At 44.6% G+C, this 26500-nt stretch overlaps 1 protein-coding gene across 1 annotated transcript in view; it reads right to left on the minus strand.

The window, feature by feature from the left end:
* Nucleotides 1-599: 599 nt before the first annotated feature.
* Nucleotides 600-26500, minus strand: part of nfatc1 (nuclear factor of activated T cells 1) — a 37993-nt gene continuing 12092 nt past the window's right edge. The window contains exons 6-10 of the mRNA XM_030064450.1: nucleotides 25753-25893; nucleotides 17404-17459; nucleotides 14044-14176; nucleotides 9693-10331; nucleotides 600-2179 (exon numbers count right to left, since the gene is read on the minus strand). Of these exons, the coding sequence (XP_029920310.1) occupies nucleotides 2124-2179; nucleotides 9693-10331; nucleotides 14044-14176; nucleotides 17404-17459; nucleotides 25753-25893 (1025 nt within the window). The 3' untranslated portion in view covers nucleotides 600-2123. The remainder of the gene's footprint in view (nucleotides 2180-9692; nucleotides 10332-14043; nucleotides 14177-17403; nucleotides 17460-25752; nucleotides 25894-26500) is intronic.

A 26500-nucleotide genomic window follows, 5' to 3' on the forward strand; every position in this document is an offset into this window, starting at 1 on the left:
GTACCTTGGTGGTTGGATGGTTTCATGTAAGTGAACTGACGGTGCTCTGATTCATTAAACTCGCCGAGTGAAGCGGAGCTGCGACGGGCCACAGGGTGTCAGTGTAGCTGTGTGATCCAGAGCTGTCTCTGCACCCAGAGGCTCTGCTTGACCTCAGATGGCACACACTGATTTCATACAGTACACTACCTGAAAGCTGCAAACTGGAGATGTGCTATTGCAGAGCTGTGATCAAGTGCACTTCACTCTAATTATATTTCCTTAAGAATTATGAGTCAACAGGTGTTTGAGCGGTGAGGTGGAAGAGCTGTGGTAAAAAAAAAAAAAAAAAAAAAAAGGAAAATGTGTGTGTGCTTATACTGATTGTCTCTTTCTCTCTCTCTGTGTGAGTGTGCTTTCTCTTCAAGTGTACTCACAATCAAATACAGTCAACTTAAATAACAAAAGCTGACATTTGGAGTCACGTCCCACGTGTTTGTGGCTCCAAACGGCAGCGAAAGGTAACATTTTGAAAAATGACATGCGCTGATCGCTGAGCGCCAGCTTACTGGTTCCAGTCAGATACGAACCATTCAACTGAAAGAGATGATGGCTGTTTATTGACAATACACAAAATAGTTCACAAAGCAGAATTATGAGCTGGAGACAAACAATAACCTTTTCAGTAAAAATATCAGTATGGCTTCGTTCATGCCCTTTAATTATATGGATTAAGACTCATAAATACACATAAATATGCCAATACTAATGTGGGGAAGTGTGTGTACGCCTATTCCGTTTTGCTAAAAGTGCACAATGCACCCTACAGATGTTTGGTACATAAACCGCAGTATGTCGGTAACCATGTAAAAGAAGCTGTATGATAACCATGGATAAACAGAGCACATGCTAATAGAATAAATATGAAAATACAAAAAAAAAAAGAATTCATACATATTGCTGTTCGCCGTCATTAACTATTCTTTGGATTGAGGAACTTCTCCGTTACAATCGTGAGTGTGTACATTCTTCGAGAGACTAGCGTTAACCTGCGTGTTGCATAGCTTCCAGGGAGTAATAATAGTCAAGCTTCGTCAAAATTGAGATGATTTCTTTGTCTTCCTTTGATATCGATCGAGCCGTTATTGCTTCAGCACACAGTTCATGTTATTTTCAAGCTTAATTATTCCCCTTGTCATAAGGTATAGTACATGTCTATGCATTCTATTGTATTTCTATTAAGAAAATAGCACAAAAATGGCGCTCTTCTCAGTATCCCTTGAGTACATCTGCTTTGTATCTACAACAACACTACATATCAAGCCATTGGAAGTATGGAGGGTGAGGTTTATGCAACATGTCAGCTGCAGGGCGAGCGGCACGTTGCTTAACGGGACATCCTCCATCGCTGCGGGACTTCACAAGGCACTAGCTTGTTGTCTCGACGGCAAAACTACAAACCGAACCGCGACTCTCAGTGGGTTTTAAGTGCTTGCTGTTGGTTGTGGATGAAGAAAATATATCCCATTGTATTAACCTTAAACTTTATCTCTCCTTGCAAAAGTCCATATCAAATTAAAAAGTCCAAGCAAATTTAAAAAAACAAACAAAAAAACAGTTTTTGTTTCGAATTTTTCAAAGTTGAACTTGTCAAACCGCCACTTTCTGTTTCCAGTCAAAGGCACTTTTCTTTTTCACTGTCTCTCTGCAAAGCCAGATATGCAAACTGAAGCACTACACATATATACAAATTACATAACTCACAGGCACATTTACAAACTGCAGGAAAAAAAAAAAAAAGACGTACATATACTGTATATAAAACAACAATGCTTGGTCCACTAAAAGCATACTTTGTGTGGGGTTGGGGATGGCAGCTCGGGGTGCTACATACCTGATTTACATGTCTAAAAAAGTCAGTCCTGTGATCGATTCCTTGTGTAATTTCTGTGTAAAGGCATTATATATAAGAAAACAAGGCACACGCTGGACCCTGGTCCTCTGGACAATACATCTACATTTGTTCTCTTTGGGTTTCCTTTCGTTGCTTCCAGCACACTGTAGTCCAAGCATGCAAAGCGTAGTATCAAATTTTTGTTTGGTATTTCCCTCCACCGACTTGTCGTTTTGGTTCCGGCGGGAAGCTACGCATGGCTGTGGACGGAGATGCTCGACAGGTCGTTCCTGATGATCTCGTTTACTGTAAAGCAAAGAGAAACAGAAAGTTAGTGCGCGTCTCAGCAGCTTTTCTGTGACCTCCATGTGGAATTAAGCCACCATGCTGAGGCTGGGTGCATGAACATGACATAAGCCATTTATTTGGTTGAGGCTTTTATCCAAAGCGCCTTACAGTAGTACCATGAGTGCATTTTCAGCATGGGTGGCCCCAGCGGGGATGAAACCTCTAACCATGGCAATGTTAGTGTCACGACATACCCGCTCAGCTACACGAGACCGCAACTGTTATTTCCTGCGAGTCCAACTAATGGAACCATATCCAGTGAGTATCAGTTTATATCAGGGATGCCAGACCGGTTTTATCAGGAGACAGGATGTAACCCCCCCGCAGAGTATCCAGGTGCACTTGTTTATCTCTTTTTATCGGCTGTGTTCTTTGGCTGATAGGCGGGGATGATTCAGTATTGAGCAGACGGGCTAAAGCCAAACCAAAATGAAAAAAAAAAAAAAAATGAAAAAAAAATAAAAAAGTTAAAATTTGTGGACCTGCTGATAAGAGTCAAAGGGACAAAAAAGTCATTTTTATCCACGCTTCCTCCTCACCCTGGAGGTTGGAGACGGTTTGTTTTTTATTAGCCTGTACCATTCTTATCTGTGAGCTGATTTATTGCGTTGATGAGACCGTCTCCGGGGTTCCTCCCTGTTTAGTCAGCTTTGGACGAGGTTGAGGTGGAGGTTATGGTTCAGTCTCAGGTTCAGGTGCAGGTTCAGGGCCCTTTTCGCAGCTCGCGGTGGGAGCAGCTGGAAGAAATGCGAGAGGGGAAGGGGGAACACCCCTGGAGTCTGCCTGTGGAAAGCGAGCCAGCGAGCCTACACAGGAATTCCCTCTGACTGGACACAGCAGCCCCACAGCACTGCCTCAGCCCAGACAGCCAGGTCTGGAAAAGCAGCCTGGAAACCTGAGATTCCCCCTCCACACAATGGAACTGCATTTCCAAAAAAAAAAGAAAGAAAAGAAAAAAAGAAAAAAAGAAAAAAAAAATCTCAGGCAAGCAGTGCCGCCCTTCCCTCGGTGACCCAGCACTCACACAGCCGCTTCCAACCAGAAATCTGACTTGCTTCCTTTCACGCCAAGAGTGATGGGCGGCACCTCATATCCGATCCCACACCAAAAAAAAAAAAAAAAAAAAAAAAAAAAAAAAAAAAAAACTCAAGCTGTTTACAGGTTCAGTTTGTAAGAGAAGCCACTGTGGTAAACAAAAACACACTGTAGGTACTAGGAAAATAACTTAAAAATAGTCGAGGCACAGTTTACCATGCATTTACTAAAAACTTGAGCACAGGCCTTGGGTACACACATGGGGTGGGTATGGGTACATACGATGATTAAAGCCTCTTATTAGCCAATCAGCTGAAATCCGACTGAAGCTGTTTATAATTACAGAGCGCCGTGCAGCACCTCACACTCCCTCCGAGGCCTCCAGTTGTCTAGACACAAAGTTAATGTGTTTGGCTGCCTGATTGACTGCTGCTAATAAAGGAACAGGAAGAACTCCTGAGTGTTGGATAACCGCGGCAGCGATCTCGCATGAACGTGTCATAGAAACACATGGACACATTGAACCTATTATGTGACTATGAGGACAGGGTGCATTTCGCAGCAATATGTCTTTGTGAAGAACTTGGCACCGGAGGAGATGCTTGTCAGGGGAGTAATGACATTTATATTCAGGTGCTCTAAATCACGTCCTCTTGATCTGTCATAACAGAAGGCCAAAAGAAAAAAAAATAGATGTACCTGCTCGGGTCCCAAAGGTTCATCTTAGTACTTAAATTTTTATCTGTGCAATACATCACAGGCCAGTGGCGTCCAAGCCTATCTTTTAGCTCGCTGTGTAGCATGTGCTGTGTGAGTGAAAGGCTCCGAGGGGTGCAGGCTTCACATCTGCCAGCGAAGACCATGAAATCTTCCTCCTGAGCAGGCCTGTAACTAAGCCTCTGCGGGGAGAGGAGAATTCACCAGAGTTTAGCTTCAGTTTCACAGAGATCAGTGACAACTCTGTTATGATAACAGCAAGATTAGAACGGCCCATTTTCTTGTGTGCACAGTAACACAAGACACCCTGTAAAGCACCTCGCCATCGGGGCAGCACGCCGCCAGCAGCCGAGCGGATGTGAAAAAAAAAAAAAAAAAAAAAAAAATGACCAAATTACAAGACGAAACACTTGAACCTCGAGAAATAAATACTGGAGCTCCATCTCCACCCTCCTCCGGTCTGTCATTCTACTGCCATGTGTGTTCTTCCCGGCCGAGGCTGAACCGACTGACCTCCGCTGCTCTATTTGATCTGGCTTTTAACCTTCTGCGCATCTGGAGGTTGAAGGATATCCTCTACGAGTGCAGGCCTCAAGGGGCTATTATCGCCGCCGCTCCTCAAAGCCTGCATCGAGTCAGGATGTCAGCTGTAAATCCGGGACATCAAGGCATCAGAAACCTCATACATCATGTCATCACCTGCCCGCATACGATCAAAATTATGGATCAATTACGCGGCTCAGATATGCCATATGTGGTGGAATGGATTTCACTCAACAAGAGGATTATGGATACTATAGAAAATAGGAGCTTGGATACTAACTGTTTATTCTGATATGATGAAAAAAAAAAAAAAAAAAAAAGCAGAAGGATGTGATACATGCAGCAAATCGCTATCACATGCCCCACAGAGGCCACAACACCTACTGTTTATGTGTCCGTTGCTATGGCCCACTTTTCATTGTGCCGCCACATTTTATGCAGAGGATCTAATTGAAAAAAATCAATTCATTGATCTCTAAGTGTGTTTACAACAATGTACTAAAAATAGGCGCAACACCAGCACAACATCAGTGTCATGTGGCTCGGGTTACATTGATTTGCTCAGGAGAGAATTGAGTGATAAAGATGCTGCGAATAACACAGAGCGAGCAAAACCCCGTGGATGATAATCGCCCGGTGCTCCTTCTCTATTCATGCAAAGACTCTTCAGAGCAAAAAAAAAAAAAAAAAAAAAAAAAAAGGATGAAGGCGATTAGGAGTTGATTTAGAGAGAAAATAAGCTTTATTTTATCTTATTTTATTTTTGTCTGTTTTGTTTTACGAACCTTGAAATGTTTGAATGTAATGATGTTTAGCTCACTGTATGAATCACTGTACAGCAGTGGGCTGACAGCACAGTATAATTCTAACAATTTCATAATGCCATAATAAACAAAGTTGTTCATGATGGAAGTTTTGGAAAGGCTACTTGTCCTTTATGAAAAACACTAAGGATTAAGGAGGATATTATCTTCCTCATTTAGTTAAAAAAAAAAAAGAAAACTTGGATACATTTTGATATCCAGCTGTGGTCGTTTATATCAGAGTATACTTACACAAAATGTGCTTTAACTTGCATGACAAATTGTTTTAAACCACACTGCTACATGCTTTGTGACAGAAAACAAATAGTACAGAGAGGTTGTGTGTGTGTGAAAAATTATTTGAAAAGCTATTTTCAACACTCCATCCTATAATGTCCTAACATGTGATTATCCTGACACCATTGTTACTGATTAAACATGAGGGATCGCACTGTTCGTTAATTTGTTATTCTTCGTGTCTAACTTTATGGTTACTCAAGTGCAGTCGGGGCAGCGGCTGATATGAAGTAATCCAGGAACCGGCTTCCTGTCCCAGCGAGGGCCGCGGCAGCTGGAGCCGCCTGATAGAGCCCGGCTTTTCCACCAGGAAACCCCGGACAAATGAGGAACTCCAAAACAATTAGCAGGACAACGCTGTTTGCCTCATTAAAGGTTCAAACGCGTCAAAGTAATCCGGCCTGTAACGACGGTTTCTTTCGACACAATGCTACAGGAGGACCGATCTACCGGTGTGCCCTGAGCGCTCTGAAAACTATAAATACATCAGCCGACGGGCCAGAATTGAGACAATGAGCGAGGAGAGGATGGGGGGCAAAAGCACCACAAATCCCCCCGTTCACTGCCACGTCAGGTCCAGGCCACAAGCCACAAGATGTTCTTGGCCCGCACACTGAGGCTTCTGCTGGGTTACTGTTAGTCAGTCCCACAGTGCGGTTCTGTAGTTCACCCAGGCATCTGCCAATGAAACGTTTCTGTTGTTTTTTGGCATTTTCTTTTAACCCAGGTATTACTCAGAGGCAAATTTCCTGAACAATAGTGCATTGGAAGCTTTGTCAAGCCTTTAGAGATGAATGAAAGAGAGAGAAAGAACTCCTTGTACGAAATATTGCTGCAGTGAAAACGTTCCCTCTTATTTGGGAATGCACCAGTAATTGGCAACTTTCCTGGAAGCAGTAAATAGCAGTTTTGTGGCCGTTACAGTATGTGATAACCCAATTGAGGTATTTCCTCCTGCCCACACATTAATAATAGGCTAAGCTAATAGTTAATTTCAACTATCAATGTCACATGCTGTGTGAAACGAGACAGTGCATGCTCCCTGTCTCTTTGCATTATCTTGACGATGACTAAAGACAGCAATTAGTCTTCTTCCACGCAGCGTATTACCCAATACCTAACCCGTGTTACTACAAATGTGGCTGACATCAATTCTTGTATTAGGCTCGTTTTGCTAAATTAAATTTCAAATACTTTTCCTGTCATCGCCTTAACTTTCTGGCTATCAGCTGTACTGCTCTGACACCTAACGAGGCCACAACAAACCATAAAAAAGCATTTGGCCACGGTCTTTTACATGCATATGTTTCGTTCATGTTACCTCACCAGCGGGGGAAAATTAAAAAAAAAAAAAAAAAAAAAAAAAGCCTTCAGTACACTACTGTGCAGCATAATGTATGGCTTGATCCACTCCTTCCAGACTTTTTCTGGGCCAAAAGGAAGCATGCAAACCCTTCCAGTCAGCAAGTTTTATGGCCGTGTGGCCTGTCTCCATCTCCTTCAGCCTCTGGAGTGGTGGAGTACACCCTGCAGCCTGTAGCCTATAGCTCAGGCTCTGGGCCAGACAGCGCTATTCAGACTTTCCATGAGCGCAGTTTGTTTGTAACCTCCCAGAGGACAGCGGGAAAAAATGCGAGACAGCCAGAAGAGGCAGGGGGGTCCTGAGGAATATTAGAGGGCTGTCCAAACAGTGGGACAGATATCAGTTATGATAAAAAAACAAGAGTGACGGTGCTGCGCCACCTGATTGTGCAGGAACTTTATTATAACTATTTAACAGGATGTATCATTTAAATTAATGTGTCAAATTAATGTCAAATTAAATTTAATTGTGCAAAATTTAAAAAAATACATTCAAGCTTTTTAATAGGTAATGATTTCTAGGAGCAGTGATGAATGCATGACTTCCAAAAATAATGTACAAATCATTATATACTAAATTACAGCCCACAAATGTATTTGCACCCACTCCCCACCCCTTGCACACACACACACACACACACACACACACATGCAGAACATCATACTTTGAATGAATACTTTCAGTGACACTAAGTGTTACAGTTCCCTAAAAACCTCATATAGCGTTATGTGCATTTTAACGAGTGCGGTCGACAAGGAATTACAGTATCACCACACCTGAGTGAGGCCGTAAAGAAAAAAAAAACAAAAAAACAAAAAAAACCGAATCAAACTCTGCCAAAGATTTTAATGAAGTGAGAAGCCACATTAAGTTTGGAATGCTTGGTAAAATTTCCTCCAGTTTGCCAATGAAAACAGTGTAATTGGGGGGGCTAACTCCTCAGAAATATCCATTATATCCATGGTGGCAAAGTTAAATACTACTTTAATGCTTTGAGGATAATTTCTTTACCTTAAGGACACCTGGTTGGAGCCCAACAGCCCACAAGAGATGCGAGCAGCGGTGGCACAAGGGTCAGGACATAATTACAAATCAAATCTCCATTGACACGGCTGTAGCCAGTTAAATCTCCCCCAGACAGAGCTAACAAGTGTTAATGTATTTACCCAGACCGTTTACAGGATGTGGCATGGGAGCGATCTGAGCCATACGTCTGCGGCGCAGCACAGCCGCCCGTTCGCCATCTTCAAGAAACCTCGGCCAGACAATTCAGCGGGGGCTCTGGTGAGAGATCAAAGCCGCGCTGCTCTCTGCACTGATAGCTGCTGGTTAGTGTTTCTTCATCTACTGCACTGAGAGACGCTTTCCTCCCTGTGATTTATACGGGGCCAGGCACTGTTTTCTCTTGCCCCGAGGAAGATCATTTATCCCATTTATTTCAAATCACCGCAGCGCAGAGCACACGGCCCCAGAGCCTCAGTGGCGAGCGCAGAGGCCCAGACCAATGAGATCATAAAGTTTCTGCTCCTAAAAAAATCCCTCTCTTGCAGTCGGCGCGAGATAAATAAAGGCGGCTTTGAGCAGCGTTGCCTTACTCGGGATTTAAAGCAAGATATATCAACCACAGGACTACCAGATTTCTTTGATCTAACTGCTGCGTACGTTATTGGCCGACGGCGACGGGGAAAAGACACAGTGCTACCTAAATATTGAGACTTTCTTTAAAGGGGGCATTAAATAATTTATGACCTTTAGGAGCCTTTACTGACAGCCAGTATGAATCGGTTCAGCGGTGACACAGCTCTCTGGCATAACTTGAGTTGATTTTGACACACATTTTTGGATCGAGTCTAGTTTTCTTTCATTTTTTTCCTCGTCATGCTGTGATTAATAGTTCCAGTCACATTTTAGTCATCTCATTTTTATTTAGTCTAGTGTGACTTGCAATTCAACTAAAACTCTGATTGCATTTATTTGCTCACTAATTTATTAATGTAGTTTTATTTTAGTCACAATTCAATCATTCTATTTATATGCCTAGCTTCCTTGTATTCGCTCTCCTTTCACAATCATAGATTTGCAGATAGGTCTATTGCAAATCTTCTGTTTGGTGATATAATTTGAGGAAAAATTCCACTGTAATGTGCAAAAGACAATCACTGGGAAAGCAAACCAATGACAGGGTCCAGATTTATACATAAAGTTTTCTTCATTGTGCCAACTGGGCTGAGATACCTGAGAAAACAAACTTGATGCAGTGACTGATGTTTTTGCTTGGTAACGCTGTCGTCAACCTTCCCCACCAGGAATTTATTGTTTTTTCAAGGTATTTAAGTCGGTCTTCATCATCGCCACAAAAAGTGGAGTCTAGAGAGGTGGATACGAGAGCTTATCAGAGCAGAGATCCAATAGAAATATCTAGTGAAGAGGTAATTTATCACCAAGTAAAATATTGTAATAATAATAGCGTTTTGTCATTTGCTTTTCTGGCTTTGTCATAGCTTCAGGGTTTGAAAAATTCTCACAGGCCTCCATCTCTGAGACGTGTTGCAACACTGATTTCCCTCACTGCTGAGGAGTTGAAAATGTGTGTGTGTTTTGGAATGTGGGGGTCGATTATATGACAGGATTAATAGAATAAACATTGTTATGTGTAAAAAAATGAAAAGTGCAGGGAGTGTGTGTTGATGTCTGCATATTATCTCTGTCTCACCGTCATCAAGGTACATCTGGTCCAGCTCCTGCGGTTCCTGTTTGATGCTGACAGCCAGCGTGGGGGGGCTGCCCTCCTCCTGCAGGGAGGGGCGGCCCCTCTCCGGCACCTTGGGGTGCTGCTGCTGGGCCCCTGGGCTGGCGCTGCCGCTGACCGGCGGGGCGGGTGTCATGCAGTGGGCGGGGGAGAAGGGGGCATCGGGGCCTGCGCCGGGGGTGGAGGGCTGCGAGGCCGGGGAGGAGGAGGCGCTGCTGGGCGGGTAGAGGCCGGACGGCGGGTAGCGTCCGGGCGCCTCCTGGATGATGGAGACGTGCGGGATCGGGGACTGCGGTCCCGGGTGCTGCGGCGGGCCAGCGGAGAGGCACTTGGAGAAGGATGTCGTGGAGAGCTCGTGCAGTTTGGGGCTGGTGCTGGGCGGGGAGGAGGAGGAGGCTAGCGAGGAAGGCTTGGCTCCTAGTCTCTGCTGGCTGACAGAGTAGGCCCCGCCCACCACACACGGCCTGAGGTCGGCGCTCATCATGGGGGTCATGACTTGTGGGGTGAAGTATGGCTTCGGGTGCAGTGCCAGGCCGGGGCCGCGCTGGGCGCACATCAGGGGGGCGTCGTAGTCGTCGTGCGGCTCTGTCTTTATTGTTGGAACTGATGCAGGAAGAGAGAGCAACAAGACAGGAAGGGCGACACGAGTAAATACATGTTCCAGCTTCCCTGCAAGTGTGAGAGAGTGAGCAAGTGTGAGTGGAGTGAGTGGGTTTGTGGCTAGGATACCCACTGCCAAACAAACACTCTCATCAATGAGTCCCTGTGTCTGGGCTTAAGCTCTCCCACCCCGCTGAAAATATTCACAAAACAAGAAAAAAGACGAAGAAAAAAAAAAAAGGGATGAATCATCACTGCGAGAGACATCCAGCTGGTTCTATAATAAAAGAGGCTATTTTCTTTGGATCCTGCTCTGGCGCTAATATCCTCTAAATGTGCGATATGAAATATGCTGCTGCTGCAGGAGCTCCATACTCAACAGGGTTCTGCAATTTTAAGTAAATTACGGCACTCTCATCGAGACACAGTGAAAAAAAAAAAAAGTTAAACTCGATGTGAAGGCTTATTATTTAACAGAGCCACATATTTCAAGACGTGGCTGCGTAAGACAAAATGGTGGCCCTGCAGTGCAGTCATCACACACTCAGGGATCATGGTGGAGTTCAGATGAGCCAGGCCTTTTCTCCCCGGCCTTGTTCCTCGTCTCGGGGACTTGGCCACCCATCCGGATTCCAGCGCAGACGATGTCGAACACCGAGTTTTTAAAACATGGACACGGGCCCTCAATCTGCTGCTGTTTATGACACGACATTAATCTTATATAACACGCGACGCCGTCCAGTTACAACCCAACGACAGCATGGCTCTGAACCTGAGATTCATCACTGCGTCAGCTTTCTTTAATCACCACAAACTGGATCTAATTCTTCTTCTCATGGTTGCGGCTGAGCTGTTTCAAATTATAATACGGAGCATGTGCTTGGATTTAAAGCTGCAGTAGTAAATAACTCCCGCTTTCTTCTTCTCACTGTGATTCTTATTGCGCTTTCTCAATTTGTCTGGTTACCCGCAACAGAATCTTTCATGTGATTTATACGGTATGAACGCTGAAGACTGTTGTTTGTCTTGTTTGTTTGTTTGTCATGATCCCGCTCTCTCAGGCAGGTGCCACAGATTTTTAATCCCTCATATTTGGAAGCTGGTTAAATGCAGGTAAAACTAGACCAAAAAGCGAACCTACTGTAGGAAGCATCATGTAACATTTACTGCCGCCTCCACTGTCAACAACTGTACAAGAGGAACTCTGATGAGATGGGTTACACCAACCGCAGGACGAAAATAGCACACGCACCCCTATTTTAGGCCCAGTTAGAGGAAGTGTGTCTGTCAGTCGAGGACACACAGATGCACAAATGAGTGGAAGAAGTGCAAATGTTTGTCTTGCCACAAAACCCTGAGAGCCTGGCCCTTGCGTTTCCGCGCTGTGAAAGTCAGTGATGGGTACGTCCCAAAATAAATCACTTGGTTTTGCAAGACCTTGTTGTAAGAGCCGCTGGTTTTTTAAAAAAAAAAAGAAAAAAAAAAAAAAAAAAAAGGTGAGCATGACGTGATTCAGAAACCTGGAAAAACTGAAAATTGATTTACATCTCATTAATGACAAATCAAAGGTTTTGCTCGCTTTTTCCACTTCCACAGGTTTTCACTTGAGACTTGCTGCTGACTTGTTCCTTTCGTCTAGACTGGCAGATGATATTGTTCACCCAGCTGGCTTGTTTCCTTAATAGTCGCTGTCCCTGTGGGAGACACTGACCAGACTATCTGTCCCTTAGTCTGTCCCCTCCCTGACTCTCCCTGCATCCCGAGGACAATGCTCCACTTTCACAGCGGGGCACTCCAGCGCCCACATACAGGGCTGGGCCAGCTCAGTTGAATCAGAGCTTTGAACCACCCACTGGATGCTCGCTCCAAGCCCGGAGTGCAATTAGCAGCGGTTTTTACATTTCAGTTGGTGGGTCAGCGTTTATATTTAGTTTGGCAATAGGTTCGCTATTCAAATAACATGCTTTTCCCATGCCCCCTTTCCCCGCCCTCATGCATCCACTCACTGCGGCGCTCTTATAGCTACAGGTATGGAAAAGAACAGATTTTATGGAGATGGATTTTTACAATGGAGGAATAATAGCACTGCTTTGTTCCTCCCTAGCAAACCACCAGACAAGGGGGAATACAAACTGTTTGTTCTCCTCTTCTGATGTAAAATGGTGGCAAAATGTTTCTAATTAGTCTGGGATATGAAAGACAAGGAGCAGATGGGAACAGTGAGGGGTTGGGGTGATGACAGGAAAGTAAAAGAAAGGAAGCGAGAAGGAGGGGAGCGACCTCTACCCCTTTAACGCTGACCTAAAATCCCACATCAATCTGGGACTCGAGCGCGGAGCCGACCCGGCATTTCAGCCCCGGTGTCAGAACCCTGCAACGGTCCGGATTATGGGCTTTGGTTTTCGATCGGCAGAGGTGTAAATGGGTTGCCTGCCACCTTTTTTTTGCGTAGGTGCAAAGCTACAGGTCATGCTTTACATCTTAGAAAGGTACGGTTACTGAAACTGCCAAAAAACACGGACCGTTTAGACCCGGCTGACAAAAACGAGAGCAGCTATGCGAGCCACGTCGACTCCGTTTATTCCAAAAGATTTGTCAGCCGAGTCTGCAGTCCGCACTTAAATCGTCCCTCCGCCATTTTGATTTTTTTGTAGCTTTAAAGGTGAAGTCAGCGATTTTGGACAGAGATCACTGAAATTTGAAATATAATCAGTTGAGCAAATATCTCCTCACAGTCCTCTGGCTGTCTGTTCTGTGTGTGCGCTGAAAAAAAAAAAAAAAAAAAAAAATGGTGTTCGTTCTCAGCCCTGGCTCTGTAAATGGTTCGGACCGGGCCACGCACCACCACTCCAGCCAATCAGCAACTGGGGAGCGTTTGTGCTCGTGCACAGGACAGGAGGAGGGAGGCGAGGGAGGATGGGGAGAGGAGGCCGTGTGAAGGAGCGGGACGGTAAATCTGGCTGCTAATTTCAAAATCAACAGTCTTTCTCCAGAATTGCTGACTCCACTTTTAACCCACATTAATATGACAAATAAGCAATAAATCTCCGCGTTTTGGATCCGAGTGTTTGTTCATCGTGTTGTTGTAGCGAAAAACCGGCGGGGCGGAACGTCTGAGAAAACACAGCGTTTCAGTCGGCTTGGAAACGTGTGGATCGGTTAACCTGGAGGTGAAATATGCATTATGGGACATCTGCTTATGCACATTTGCTTTTTCTTGAGTGGATAGACTTGGATTTAAAAAAAAAAAAAATTAAAACCCACAAATTTGCTTTAAAAGTGGTATTAGAGGATAGAGAGACTCCCACAGCAGCCACACACTCCCTCATTGTTAGCTCTTAAATAAACAACCACACACACATTTACACTATAAACCAAAATCTGAATTTGCACCCAAAAAGAACAATGATTATTACAGATTTATGACGAGAACAATTTGACACACATTGCTGAGTTGCATCTCAAATTAATCCCCACGCTCCCAGCTTTCAGATGATGAATACTACTTCTATAAGGCTTCAACTTAACATCGTATCTCCCCCTGAAGATCCCCTGTCCCCTGCTAAAAGGCTCCTGGAGCACAGGCCCTATGTGCAGACTGCCTGGCATCATTTCGCCTGAGTCTGACGTCGATGTGCTGCAGGCGGTCAATGGGGCAAATGGCTGTTACAACTAAGATAACCTTGTCCTTTAAAGAGGAAATGGAGACATTTACCGTTGGCGGGAACATAAGTGAAGCGCTGGTACTGGCTCCGTTTCCTCTTGCCGTTGCACACGTAGAAGTTCACGTGGACCGGGGTGGAGAGTCTCTGGTTCCGGTAGGGAGGGATTTCAACGAGAAGTGAGTTCTGCAATCAGGAGGTAGAGTTGAAGCAGAGCTGTGTCGTGCACGCTCGCGTTTCTTACAGAAAAAAAACACAAAGGGCAAAAAGAGCAGCTACGCTTTGTGGGGGTGCAATTAAATGTCACTGGCTGAAGGCTTATGGCAGTGATTAAGTGAAATAAGAGGATGAGGTTAGGATGATTCTTCTAATTTTTGGTTTGTTGCTGTATAATGAGAAGGCACTCAACAACATAATGTCTCTCCTCGTATGTTTTGAGTGAGAAACAAGGAGAAAACATCCTGCCTTATAGACACACGCCTGAATACTTGCAGCATCATGGGAACTGGGAACGTCAGATTCAGTCTCACGAAGTCTGTTTAGTCTCAGCCGATAAAAAAAAGCGAAATAAAAGCGTAATTTATTAGCCCAGGCCGGCTATGAGAACCATGTAGACTCAACCGTGAACGTGTTTCTCCCACAGGTTTGTGAGTTGAGTCTAAACAGTCCTCATTTCTGCCGTTCCCTTGGAAATTTGGATGATAAAACCTCATTTCATCACAAACTACCTTACAAAACACGATCAAATCACCAGAGTGCAAGAAAACTTTATGATTAAAAAGTAGAAATAAAACGTAGAATTATAAGTAATACTAATAATAATAGTAAAATAAAAACATGGAAAAAAAAGCAAGATAAAAAAAAAAAAATCCTGATTTAAGAAAATAAAAGTGAGAGAGTAACAGTCAAAAGAAAAAAAAAAGCTTTAACATAAATGTAAGTTTTAACTTGAATGATGATACTAATGAAACTAGCATTCAAGCCATTCTTTTACTATTTTTATGATATTATTCTATTTTATACATGAGCATAATACAATGAAATTAAAATGTCTGATCTGACAAACAACTAAATGATCTGAAATATTAAGTCTAAATTGGCCTCAAGTTCCCCTTTAAAGGCACGGACATCAAAAGGACTGCAAAGGAGGTTAAAAATCTGAAACTGTGGCCTTGGGAGAGACAAAAAAAAAAAAAAAAAGAGAGACAGTGGAGTGCGGTTATAAAGAAGCGAGGTTGTTTTCACAGTGAATAACTGTAAATTCAACTAGGGAGTGTCCAGATAGTTTATTTCCCCAGCAGAGCTCCCCGCTGTTTGAAGAGCGAGCGAAGGCCAGCAGCGGCCATGTGTGTCTGCGCTCAGCCCGGGGCCCGTGTGCGCCTTTACAGTCAGAGGCGCATGTGCCGTGTTTGCGTGTCGGCGTGCGTGTGCGTGTGAATATATATGTCTGAATGTGTTGGAGGTGCAGTTCGGTAGCCAGCGCGGAAGTCATCTGTCTAAAAATTAGGCTGCGGAGGAAGGCTGGCCGTGACATGTACAGGTGAGAGCTGACACACGTTACATTAAATCACTGCAGTCGTAAAAGTCAAGTGAAGCCAGATGAGGCTCTCCTCCTCGCTTCTTCAGCGCGCGTCCGTCTATTTCTCAGTGCTCGCGGCGGATAAAGACAAAAAAAAAAACCTCAGGAAACGGTCTACTCTTCTCAGACTATTTCAAACAGTGAATAATGTCCAGGTTGAATAGGAATATGCACAGTATTTCACCGCTGCTGCTATTGTCAGAATGACAGTTTTAAAGGAATTACAAAAAAAAATAGATCTGTTTGTGAAATGACAGCCACGCACTGGGCTTTTGAAAAGGTTTTTCACAAGGATGAGGGTTATAAAACTGCCTCAGCCCACAGAGGACCAGGTAAGCTTTCAATTTGGGTAAAAAAAAAATCACCACAACTGGCGCTGAGTGTTTCTCACCTGTTTCTTTTATATGAAGTGAAGAAGGAAAATTGTGACAAATTGATCATGGAGGGGCATTTTTTTTTTTGACTATTAAACAAATCCCATCTATTGTAAATCTGCGTGAGTAATCCGACGCATCAGGTAGCGAATTCTTGCGATTAAAAATGAAATGATCCCTCTGTCTTCCCCGAATCTCCTCCTGCCGGGGGAAAGTTACTCCTCGCAAATGACTGAAGTGGTGAGGTATGCGGCAGAAATCGTAGGGGTTGAGTTTGTGGTTTGGTTTACTTTGTGGTGCAATAGCTGAGGTTCGACCTGGCCAAGGCACCGTCAGTGTTTAAAATGGGACGGATCCAGCAGACTGGGCTGCGTTAGGAGGGAGCCCCTTTGTCTATTTGAGTAGACAGATGTGTCCCTGCAGTAACTCTGTGTCAGCTTGCGTGTGTGTGTGTGTGTGTGTCGGTGCAGCGAGGAGACACAGGGAGCAGGTGCAGCGCCTCACATATAGACACTCTCTAATCCCCTCGTCTATCTCCCAGACTCCCACAACGCATCCTTCTCTCTCTCTCTCTGTCTGTCTCCGTGTCTCTCGCTCTCTGCAGCCCGAACCCTAACCCAGCTGTCCCAGGCCAAGACGGGACGCGCTGCCAAGCTCAAACTCCCACAGGTTGAAGGTTGAACCCTCGAAAACCTTCTCCACATATTTTAAACACAACACCGCCGTTTCCCCCGGAGGGCCTTTACCCCGGTCCAAGAAAAGAACAGTGCAGCTACAGTCATATTCCAGTTACAGCTCTGTGTGTGTGTGTGTGTGTGTGTCGTTAATAGACCAACTTTTGTGTACTTAGTGTTCATTTTAATTTTGTTATAGGAATGGATTAAATTGACTTCAATATTACTGTGGATTCTTGGAACAGCAGCCTCATTGGACCGAAAGAGGCCTAAAAAAAAAACAAAAACCGAGGGGTCGAGGTGATTCAGTAATATTATTCTTTTTAGTATTCGATTAGGTTTTAGATCAGAGCTGGATTTAATGGTAGATTGTGCCTGGATTAGATTATATTGGATTAGTTTCGATTAGATTAGTGTTTTCGGCTACTGCTAGCAGACAGGGGGATTTCAGAATTAGAGATATGAGGATAAAAACAAAGACATAAAACGCTAAAAAACGGTGCATCCAGACGTATTATTTTCACAGAAATACAGAATAACTTGAGTGTGTTATTTCAATCTGCAGCAGGCAGGGTAATGGCCCCATTCGCTGCGGGTTCAATCAATTTATAAATCGGGTTTTCTTTAAGATTTTCAAGCCGAAAGTGTTTTGCCAGTAAAAATAAGAGGGTCTTATATTCAGCCCGTGAAGAAATTATTGAGAACAGCTGCTGTACCATCAGTAAGTGCCGTTTCATTTTGAAACTAAACAAGATTCGTCATAGTAATGTCATGTTTATTACTTACAGACTTTGAGGCATCTCTCTCAACCTTGGCCTCAGTCTCCCATAGGTGGTGACCATCTGAAAAAAACAAAAACAGGGGGGAAAAAAAAAAAAAACAGAAAAAGAGTGAGAGATTTTGCATTAGCGAGAGATAATTCAGAAAGTAGTCCACCCTACTTGGACCCCAACAGTGATGAAATCATAAGAAATGGGATGAGTGCTGTTATTATTATCTGTTACATCAGTGATATATAAAACAGCCACACAGAGCCAAGGTATTGCAAACGTCATGCTGTCTGACCCACAGCTCATGAGCTCATATCCTCAGTCTGACTGGGTAACAAACCTGAGACAAAAACAGAGAGAAGCAGACACACGGACAGACAGAGAGCGAGCGAGAGAGGCAGAGAGGGAGAAATCTGATGCAATCCCCCAAACCCGAGCCATACCAAAAGGATGAGTGACAAATTTGGCGGATGAGAGAAGCCTTGACTTCATTGTGTTGTGGAATCCCAGCATGCATCAGCAGCTGGTGTGCTTGTTAATGGAGCTGAGTGGGCACAGGATGGCTGGAAAAGCGACGAGCATCAAACTGTCAGAGGCTTTTTCTCAGCTCGTACGTTCATACGAGTGTCTCTATTATATGACGATTGTTAAATGTTTGAGAGCGCCTTTTTTTTTTTTCTTTTTTCTTCTGGTCATTAAACAATAAAGAAGCTTTCCCATCAGCCAATAAAACAGGGAATTATATCTTGTGTTGGGGAAAAAATTGAGCTCGATTTGTCATTCTGCTGCAAGAGATGGGAGTAAAAAACCCAGCATTTTTCCCCCCACAGCCTCACAGTTTATGAGATGCAGAAGGAAACCATCGAGCTTCCCTACACCCCCTGACTCATTAACACGCTCCTCAAAAGAAATGAAATGACGGTGAAAATGACTAGAGGTGGAAAGGAAACTGCAGTTCAAATTTAACCCAAATAAATAAATAAATAAAGGGGAAAAAATAATGATATAAAAAAAAAAACTTGAGTTGCGCCCCAATATCCGTGCCAAATTTCTTCAAGAGAATTAACTGAGATATGTGCTGTGTTACTCAACAGGCTGTCTGCAGTTATAATTGAGCCGACAGCTCGGTGCAGATGGATGGGGTATCCCTCGTCTGAGTTGTGAGGTGGCAGAGAAGGAGGAGGCGGAGGTTGGCACAGAGCGCTCCCATTGTTTGGAGACACTGGAAATCTATTTTCCTCTGCCTGCCTGTCTGTCTTTCTCCAGTTTTCCCCTCTCCCACCTTCTCTCTCTCTCTCTCTCTCTCTGTCTCTCTCTCCCTCTCTGTCTGTTGCAGATTGCAGTTTTGTCTATGCAAACATTTTTCAGAGTCAAAGCCGCTCTGGAGGCCGAGATCATCTCACTTGGTTGGGCTAAACCTCAGCGGTCAAAGCCAGAGGAACCACGGTTCGTCAAAGCACGTGTGAACAAAGTGGCAACAAATGGCAAAGAAGGATCTAAATAAAGAAAGAAAATGGCGAAAAATTAGTTTTTATCATTTCATGGTCACGCCATTCACGGTCCCGGCATGCCAGCAGGTACACGAAAACATCCATTTGGGTTGTGCGGCTCATCTGTGATTTGAAGGAAGTCAGTGGAGCATCTCTGTGACCCATATTCTAGTGATTACAAAAACACATAAGCATGAATTCCTGACGAGGAATGGCTAAAATTCCCCAACCCTGTCCTGAAGAGTGCACCAGAAAGTGGAAAAAAAAAAAAAAAAAAAACCCTTCAGGGACATATTTGTTAAAACAAAGAAAAAGCTAGCCTAAACAAAAGCAGTACATGCAGTACGCACCTAGGCACAAGCGTAAAGCACAAACCGAGCGTGAATTTACACGGCGTGTAGCGGCGAAACCGCCGAGCATCTACCAGAAACAAGAGGAGTCATCAACCACAAGGAGAAAGAAAATGGAAAAACTGATTTTGAAAGAATAAGAATTTCTTAAATTATACAAGGCGAGTCTGACATTTGTAAAGGGAGAAAAAACCTTTCCTAGTGTCCTCTAGAAACATGCATGTGGCTTCGCAAGCAATGACCAATAGATGTTATATTTTAAGATGCAAAGGTACATTCTGCCTCCAGCATGGTAACAGGCTAGAAATGGCTTCTCTCCTCATTTCTTCAAAACTCTAATCCCTTCATGCTACCCTCACATGGACTCAAAAGCTGCACTATACAACACAGCGGGTGCAAAGCAAACTGAGACCAGTTAGCCAGAAAAACTGTGGCTCTTTGGCTCTGCCCACTGAGGTTTAATTCAACCAGTGAGATGACTTCTGCCTCCAGAGCCGCTCCAACTCCAAGAAACGTTTAACTATAAGCCTGTCAAGTCCATCTCGTTCTCTCTCTCTCTCTCTCTCTCTCTGCCAGTCTTTCTATCATTATTGCTCTGTCGTTATTCTCTGTATCTCTTGTCTCTCCTCCCTCTGGGAACTCCTCCAGAAGGGGAGCCTTTGAGGACGATGTCAATCCGCAGGAGGTAAACATGTTTTTCAGATCTCTCCCTCCCTGTCTGCTTCTCTCTCTCTCTCTCTCTCTCTCTCTCTCTCTCTCTGTCTCTCTCTGACACACACACACACACACATCATTTTTCTGGGCACACATCAATGCAGAGGTAGAAAAATGAGATTGAGCAATTTGTTCTCTTTGCCCAGCTATTTATTGCCAGGAAAACTACTTTTCAGACACGAAAAAAAAAAAAGAGCTTTTGAAAGTTGAATGCATGGGATACCACCGCTTGAAAAGAGCATGCTGGATAATTGATAACCACAGAACATTCCAGAGATCGGGCAACATCTGCACAACGCTTTCCTACCGATCCCCTGAATAAACTTCAGCAGCAGTTCCCCTCCTATTCAATCTCAATGAACACAATACCACTTTTAGCTCCCCAGCCCACTGTCCTGGATAAGATCCAATATTATCTAAGTTACACAACGCAGCCTAAAGCCTCTCCCCTAAACCACCCAACCATATAAACCCAGTACCCCTCTCAGACTCCACAACGCCCAAACTCCCTTCGACTTGGCTGCAGCGCAGGCTCGCAGAAGTCTGACAGTTCACATTTCGTTAGCAGTGGTCTATATACAAATCATTACCTTCACGGGACAGACATAACACAGAGTAGCCAATGACACGGCGGTGGTGTGCTGCATGCAGTCATGGCAGCCGAGGGGGATCAAACAATATACAATACAGTTATTTGTCATGCTGGGTTTATAAAGGGAATCAAACAGCTCCTTGTGCTCCTTAATTGGGGTGGGGTGGAGTAGCGCTGGTGCCCAGAGCGAAACAGCGGGGTGGCATGTGCCCAAAGCCCTCATAACGTACAGTAAATATAAACACATGCTCTACCCAGCCCCATGTGGCACGCTGAAAGAGTTCCCTTGTCCTCCGCCTGATGACTGAAACTTCTTCCTTCCTACTGGCCTGAAAACACGTGGATCGGGGATGTTGCATGCAAGCTGCTGTCGTGTGGAAGGCTGTTTTACGGAGGCGAGCCAACTCTCCGAGACAAGCCTGATAAATGGCAGCTGAGGACGAGATGCGAAAATTCGGCGTTCAACACAATACAGGGCCTCTCTCAACAGCGGCGCCTGTCACTGCACAGCGTCATCTGCATGCAGCGTGCAACAGATCAGCCCGGCTATTCATCAAAAAATCAAAACTCTGCTCTTTGTCAAGAGGGCCCCATGATTTTATGAATCATACGCTGTAATTTATAAAAACATAAGCTCCCTGTTTGCGAGGCTGTAATTGATTTGTTTATAAGAACAGCCATTGTTCTCTGAAGTGTCAGGGCCAGCCAAAACCGCTGAACGACTTCAAGTGGAAGTCATTGTTCTATGAATGCGATGAATCCCATCCAAAGCCTACTGACCATGTGCACCACCAAGGAAAAGCACCCCTCCCACCAAACAAAACCATTGCTCAAAGAGACCCGCAAACCACCAGCTAGCAAAATATACTGAGTGTAACCCAGGACCCTCGCTCACCGTCGGCTGCTCTTGCAGGTTTTCACTGTTAAAGCGGGACGGTTATCTATAATTTTCTCCAGGTAATTCCGGACACCATCTGGCAGCCTTTCCGTGTGATAATCCCCTCACAATTCAATTTCCAGGTCCTCTTACTTCTGCATTCGCTCTGGCCAAGAGCAACTAAACATAATTGTTGGGATGTACCAGTCGAGCCAGGTCCCTGGAAGTTTGAACCTTTGCCTCGTTGGCTCACAGAGAGCCAAGGGTCAAGGGTCACGGAGTGGGGGATGAAGTGACTCAGGGCCCTTTGGACTGGAGCAGAGAGGCAGCGAGTGACTTATTTGCCGTGATACTGACTGCAGTTGACCAGGCAGCCGTCCAGTGCGCCCGGCCAGATGTGAAAGTGCTCTTTTCATGAGGGAGTTTCTCAATGTCTGACTCTTCAGCAAGGATTCCCTTCAGGCTCAGCTATTATCCATCATGGTGGGAAAATACTGAGCTCAATTCAAAACTACACTTCACTATAAAACACTTATACCAGGGATGGGACGATATATTGAAACTCAATGTATCACAATATAAAAATGTGGTGATACGTATCGTGGGCAAAAAAAAAAAAAGAATTACAATGTTAGCTTCATGCATTTGCACTTTGTAATGACATTTTTCGATTGTTTACATTCTAGCAAGCCGGTGTCACTGCTAGAAAGATTTACGGCTTAGAGATAAAAAAATAATTCTGCAAAGTCACGCAATAGAGCCAATTTTATTATTGCAATTTATTAGGAATACATATCTCCATGCTATCGCAATGCTCCAGAGAGTCTCTACTGCAGCCCGTTAGAATTTGAATTCGCCAAAAAACAAACAAACAAAAAAAAAAAAAAAAAAAAAAATGAAGCTGTCATCTTGCAGCAGAAAAGCTCTTTGGAGCGGAAGGGGATGGAAGACATTAGTAAGTCCTAGCTATAGTCTTCAAGAAGTTTCCAGTGGGATGCGGATGTGGGGAAATGACCTGGTATCCGCCCTCACTTCCTATATAAGCTACAGGCTGCAAAAATACAAGTAGGCGGAGGCATTTAGAGAGAATGCTAAACTGCAGGCTATGTTATACTGCACCACTATGCTAAATGATACATGCACACTCGTACTGTTCGCCTCTTCGTGCACATACTGTAACGGTGGATGGTGCATGTGGATTTTGACATTGTTGAGTGCAGGTTCACCTTCATGCTTCATGTTTCTTTCTTTATGTTTGCGGCTGCACACCTTTATCCCCTGCTCGCAGACAACAAAATGAAAAGCCACCGACTCTTCCATAACACCGATTCCCTGAACGCCACTCCACAAAAACAGAGGTGAACAAAGGACAGCGGGCCAAACCCTAATTTCCCAAATGGAGCGACTGGGACTTATCAGAGACAGCATCTTCTGGGCAGGCTGGGGCAAATGAAAAGCGAGGTCAGATTGAGTCAGGTTTAGATTACAGGCTGATGTCTGCAGCGCCGAGCCCGTATAGTAATCTCTTATGACTGATTGGCTGTAACCAGGAGTGACAAGTGAACCGATGCTATCTCAGTTATTTCTACTGTGGATTGTGCATTGAGACGGGAGACGGGAGGGGCAGGCAGGCGTGATAGAGCAAGGCTGACGAACATCAGTTGCTGTTTATAGATGTTGTGCTGCAGTCGGGCAGAGGGACAGGTGACATTGTGTCCCTCTCTGCAGGGAACAGGGATTTCCTCCTGCATGACTCACGGATAGCAACAACAACACACACAGGCAAAAACATAAGTATGAAACTGTACATGGCACACAGGGACCAAAACACACATGCACACACCCACTCAGCTATCCACCCACACACACACACGCACCAGTGTTTCCCTCAGTATTATATTCCTGGCACGGTCAAAAAGTCCTTGACACAGCATTAAAACAATCATTGGACACGAAAACTAAAATAGTTTTCAGGAGGCTGGCAGCCGCTGAAGGCAGTGTGAGCCACCTGATCTTTTCACGCAGCCACAGGAAACGCTCACACACACACACACACACACACTCACACACACTCGTATGCGCAGGTTACATACAAACACACAACTTCGGGTCTCACATGCTAACCGCGGCTTTGTGAGCGCCGGGACTGTGGGGAGCACTTTATTGGAACTTTTGCAGGAAAATCGTCCATTGGTAAAATAAAATGGTTAAGCTCTCTCTATGGCAACAAAATCCACCACTCGGGATTTATGAGAGTGATCGTTAAACAGTTTCTCAGAACTAAGCTTTGGCATGCACAAAATAACAATAAAAACAGCATGATTAAAAGTAATGCATATTAAAACTGAAATGTATTCAGCTTTACGTGAGCATATGCCAAAAAAAAAGACTAGTTGCACATTATAAATTAACATATGAGCATGCAAATTAGTTGTTTTGCTTCTTTATGCTGTTCATTAGCCTTACTCTAGCTTTACTAGATGTATCTTATTATACCACTGATGACGCCCCCTTGGGATTAGTAAAATATCTATTTATCTGCCCATCTATACCATATATCCAGAGAGCAGCTGTAAAGAAGAGCCTGTAAGATCCGTAGGGAGCCCACAGCTTGCAGAGTTAATGAACTGGGAGCTGGAGGCACAGAGGCAACTTGGAGAGAGAGAGGTGGAAGGATGGAGGGAAGTGGAGGGGGGTTGTTGTGGAAGCCTGGCTTAAGGGTGTTTCCATGGTAGGATTGCCCAGGAATCTGATGCTGGTGCCAGACGCGGGGAAACCCTCATCAAAAACAAGGGAGCACACCCATCAACACCAGGCCAGAGACTGTGCCTGGCCCTAAAGACAGTCAGCTTCGAGGCCCAGCACGAGCGGAGGAGCTGCCGAGCCGCCGCACGTGGACACAGAAACTACCGACCCGAACATGAGCGGGATTTAGTTGCAAGCGTGGTAATTATGTTTTCTGTGCTGGCACGACACAAATATACCAGTTCCTTGTGTGGCAGATCGGAGTTTTAGTTAAACAAACATTTCACTGCTCTGGAGGCAGGAATAATCTCATTGGTTGATTAAATTGAAGTGGGCGGAGCTAAAGAACCACAGCCCGGCGATAGAAATACAAGCGGTGAGAGAGGAGGAGGAGGCTGGTGTTATGAAGTTAGTGCGTTTGCTAATGAGTGAAAAAATGTAAGCTAGCCATAATGAGTTGGGTTGGCTGGTTACCTTAGCTGACCCCTGCAGTTCAGTCCAGTCCAACTGGCCTGCAGCTGTGTAGGTAAGCGAGCCTGCTGACTTTTCACGTTTGAATGAAAATAGAAATAATTTCCATCTATTTTTTTGTAATGAAATTTCGACCAGGGCTCCTTCTTTGCCATTCATGTTGGCTGGTGAGCCGACTTGCTCTCTAAAAAACTGTGGCTCTTTGTCTCTGCCCCATTGAGGTTTGCCTCAGCCAATGCCTCCAGCGCAGTTCTGCCTCAAGAGAAATGTTTGCAAGACTCCAATCTGCCCTCGTCTACCCAAGAGTTCGGGGTTAATCAAAGAGATCGGGCGGAAGGGAACAAAGCCATTTCTCATACAATCACTTCTTGTTTTGATAAACAGTCTCACTACTCTATTGTGCAGACGGTGCGGGGGCTCGAGTGCCCAACCTGCCTCGAATTCTTCTTTTCACAGGTGGAACAATGCGAAGGCTTCCCTCCTCTGAATGACTCGCCGGGCCGATAGGATCACACGTGTTTACACTGCTCAGCCTTGGCCCAAACCATACCTCACGTTGCTTTTCTAAAGCTAATCAAGGAAATTACTGTTTGTAAACCTCCTTGCATCAACATCTGGGAAGAGTCCCTTCTCCCTCCAAACCAAAAAGGCTTAAAGTAAGAAAAAGAGAAACAAATACTGCGGCATGGCACACGTGCACACACAAACACACACACACACACACACACACCCACACCAGTGTGTAAGCATACGCATCTGCACCAATGCACATGCACATGTGCGCATGCATACCCACACACAGACACACACACACACACACACAGAGCACATGCTGCATTTGTGATCCATTCCTCTGCTGAACAGGCAATGGAAACTTCTGCAAATGTAAATCTGCTGGGTTAAAAATACAGCGCATTAATGTGCACCACATGTGGCACTCTGGCAGGATGGAGGATATTTTGACGGCGGGGGAAGAGGAGGGAAGAGGAGGGAAGAGGGAGGGAGCAGTCCTGGGGTTTCTCCAACGACGGAGAGAGGGAGATACACACACCACACACACACACACACACACACACAGAGCTGCCTTAAGACGATGCAGCATTAACTCCACAGCTCCTCCTTTTACCTTGAGCCTTTTCCACGAACACCACCTTGGAGTCGTGCTGAAAGTTGTGTCCGTTAAGGAGCATCCTCTCCCCCCCGGGGGCGGGACACGTCTCCAAACTCTGCTTATCCACCAGCGGCAGCTCTTGGGCCGATCTCTGGGCTGTGGGAGGGGAAAAGAAAGCGTCCTCATTGCCGAGCTAATACACACCCACTCCCCATGCAGACCTGAGCATCCAGACCGAGTCTGAATCACTACCTAGACAGCTTTCAGGGAGCTGTCACTGCCTGTAAAGCTCTAGCTCTCCATGGCAGAAATAAGCTGCTTATTTGCCCTGAAGTAGGCACACAATCCCTGTTGCATTTTTTTTTGTGATGCTGGTATTTGTCTCAAATTATCACTGAGTTTTTTTTTTGGTTTCAATTATTGCTTTAAAAGTTTTGTAGGACTCTTCTCCCCATCTGTCTTCCTCCTCTCTCCTCCTTCATCTCTCATTCCTTTCTCTCAGTTCAGCCTTAATTATCTATTATTTGTCATTAAAATATTTTTGCTATTTCCCCCCATATCACTACCTGCAATACCGCTGTCTTAGCCAAATCTCTCTTAAGAAAACAGATACCTGAATCCCACTGTGATGAACCTGGACAAAGACAGGTTCAATAAAAATGAATACTTTTAAAAAATTTGACCTTCATCTTTTGGTAACGTGAAGCTGCTCAACTGGGATTCCAATAAAGCTCTCATTTTTAGTTTTTGGCAACAATGAATC

The sequence above is a fragment of the Myripristis murdjan genome, chromosome 11 (genome assembly GCF_902150065.1).
Source record: "Myripristis murdjan chromosome 11, fMyrMur1.1, whole genome shotgun sequence".
Lineage (NCBI taxonomy): Eukaryota > Metazoa > Chordata > Actinopteri > Holocentriformes > Holocentridae > Myripristis > Myripristis murdjan.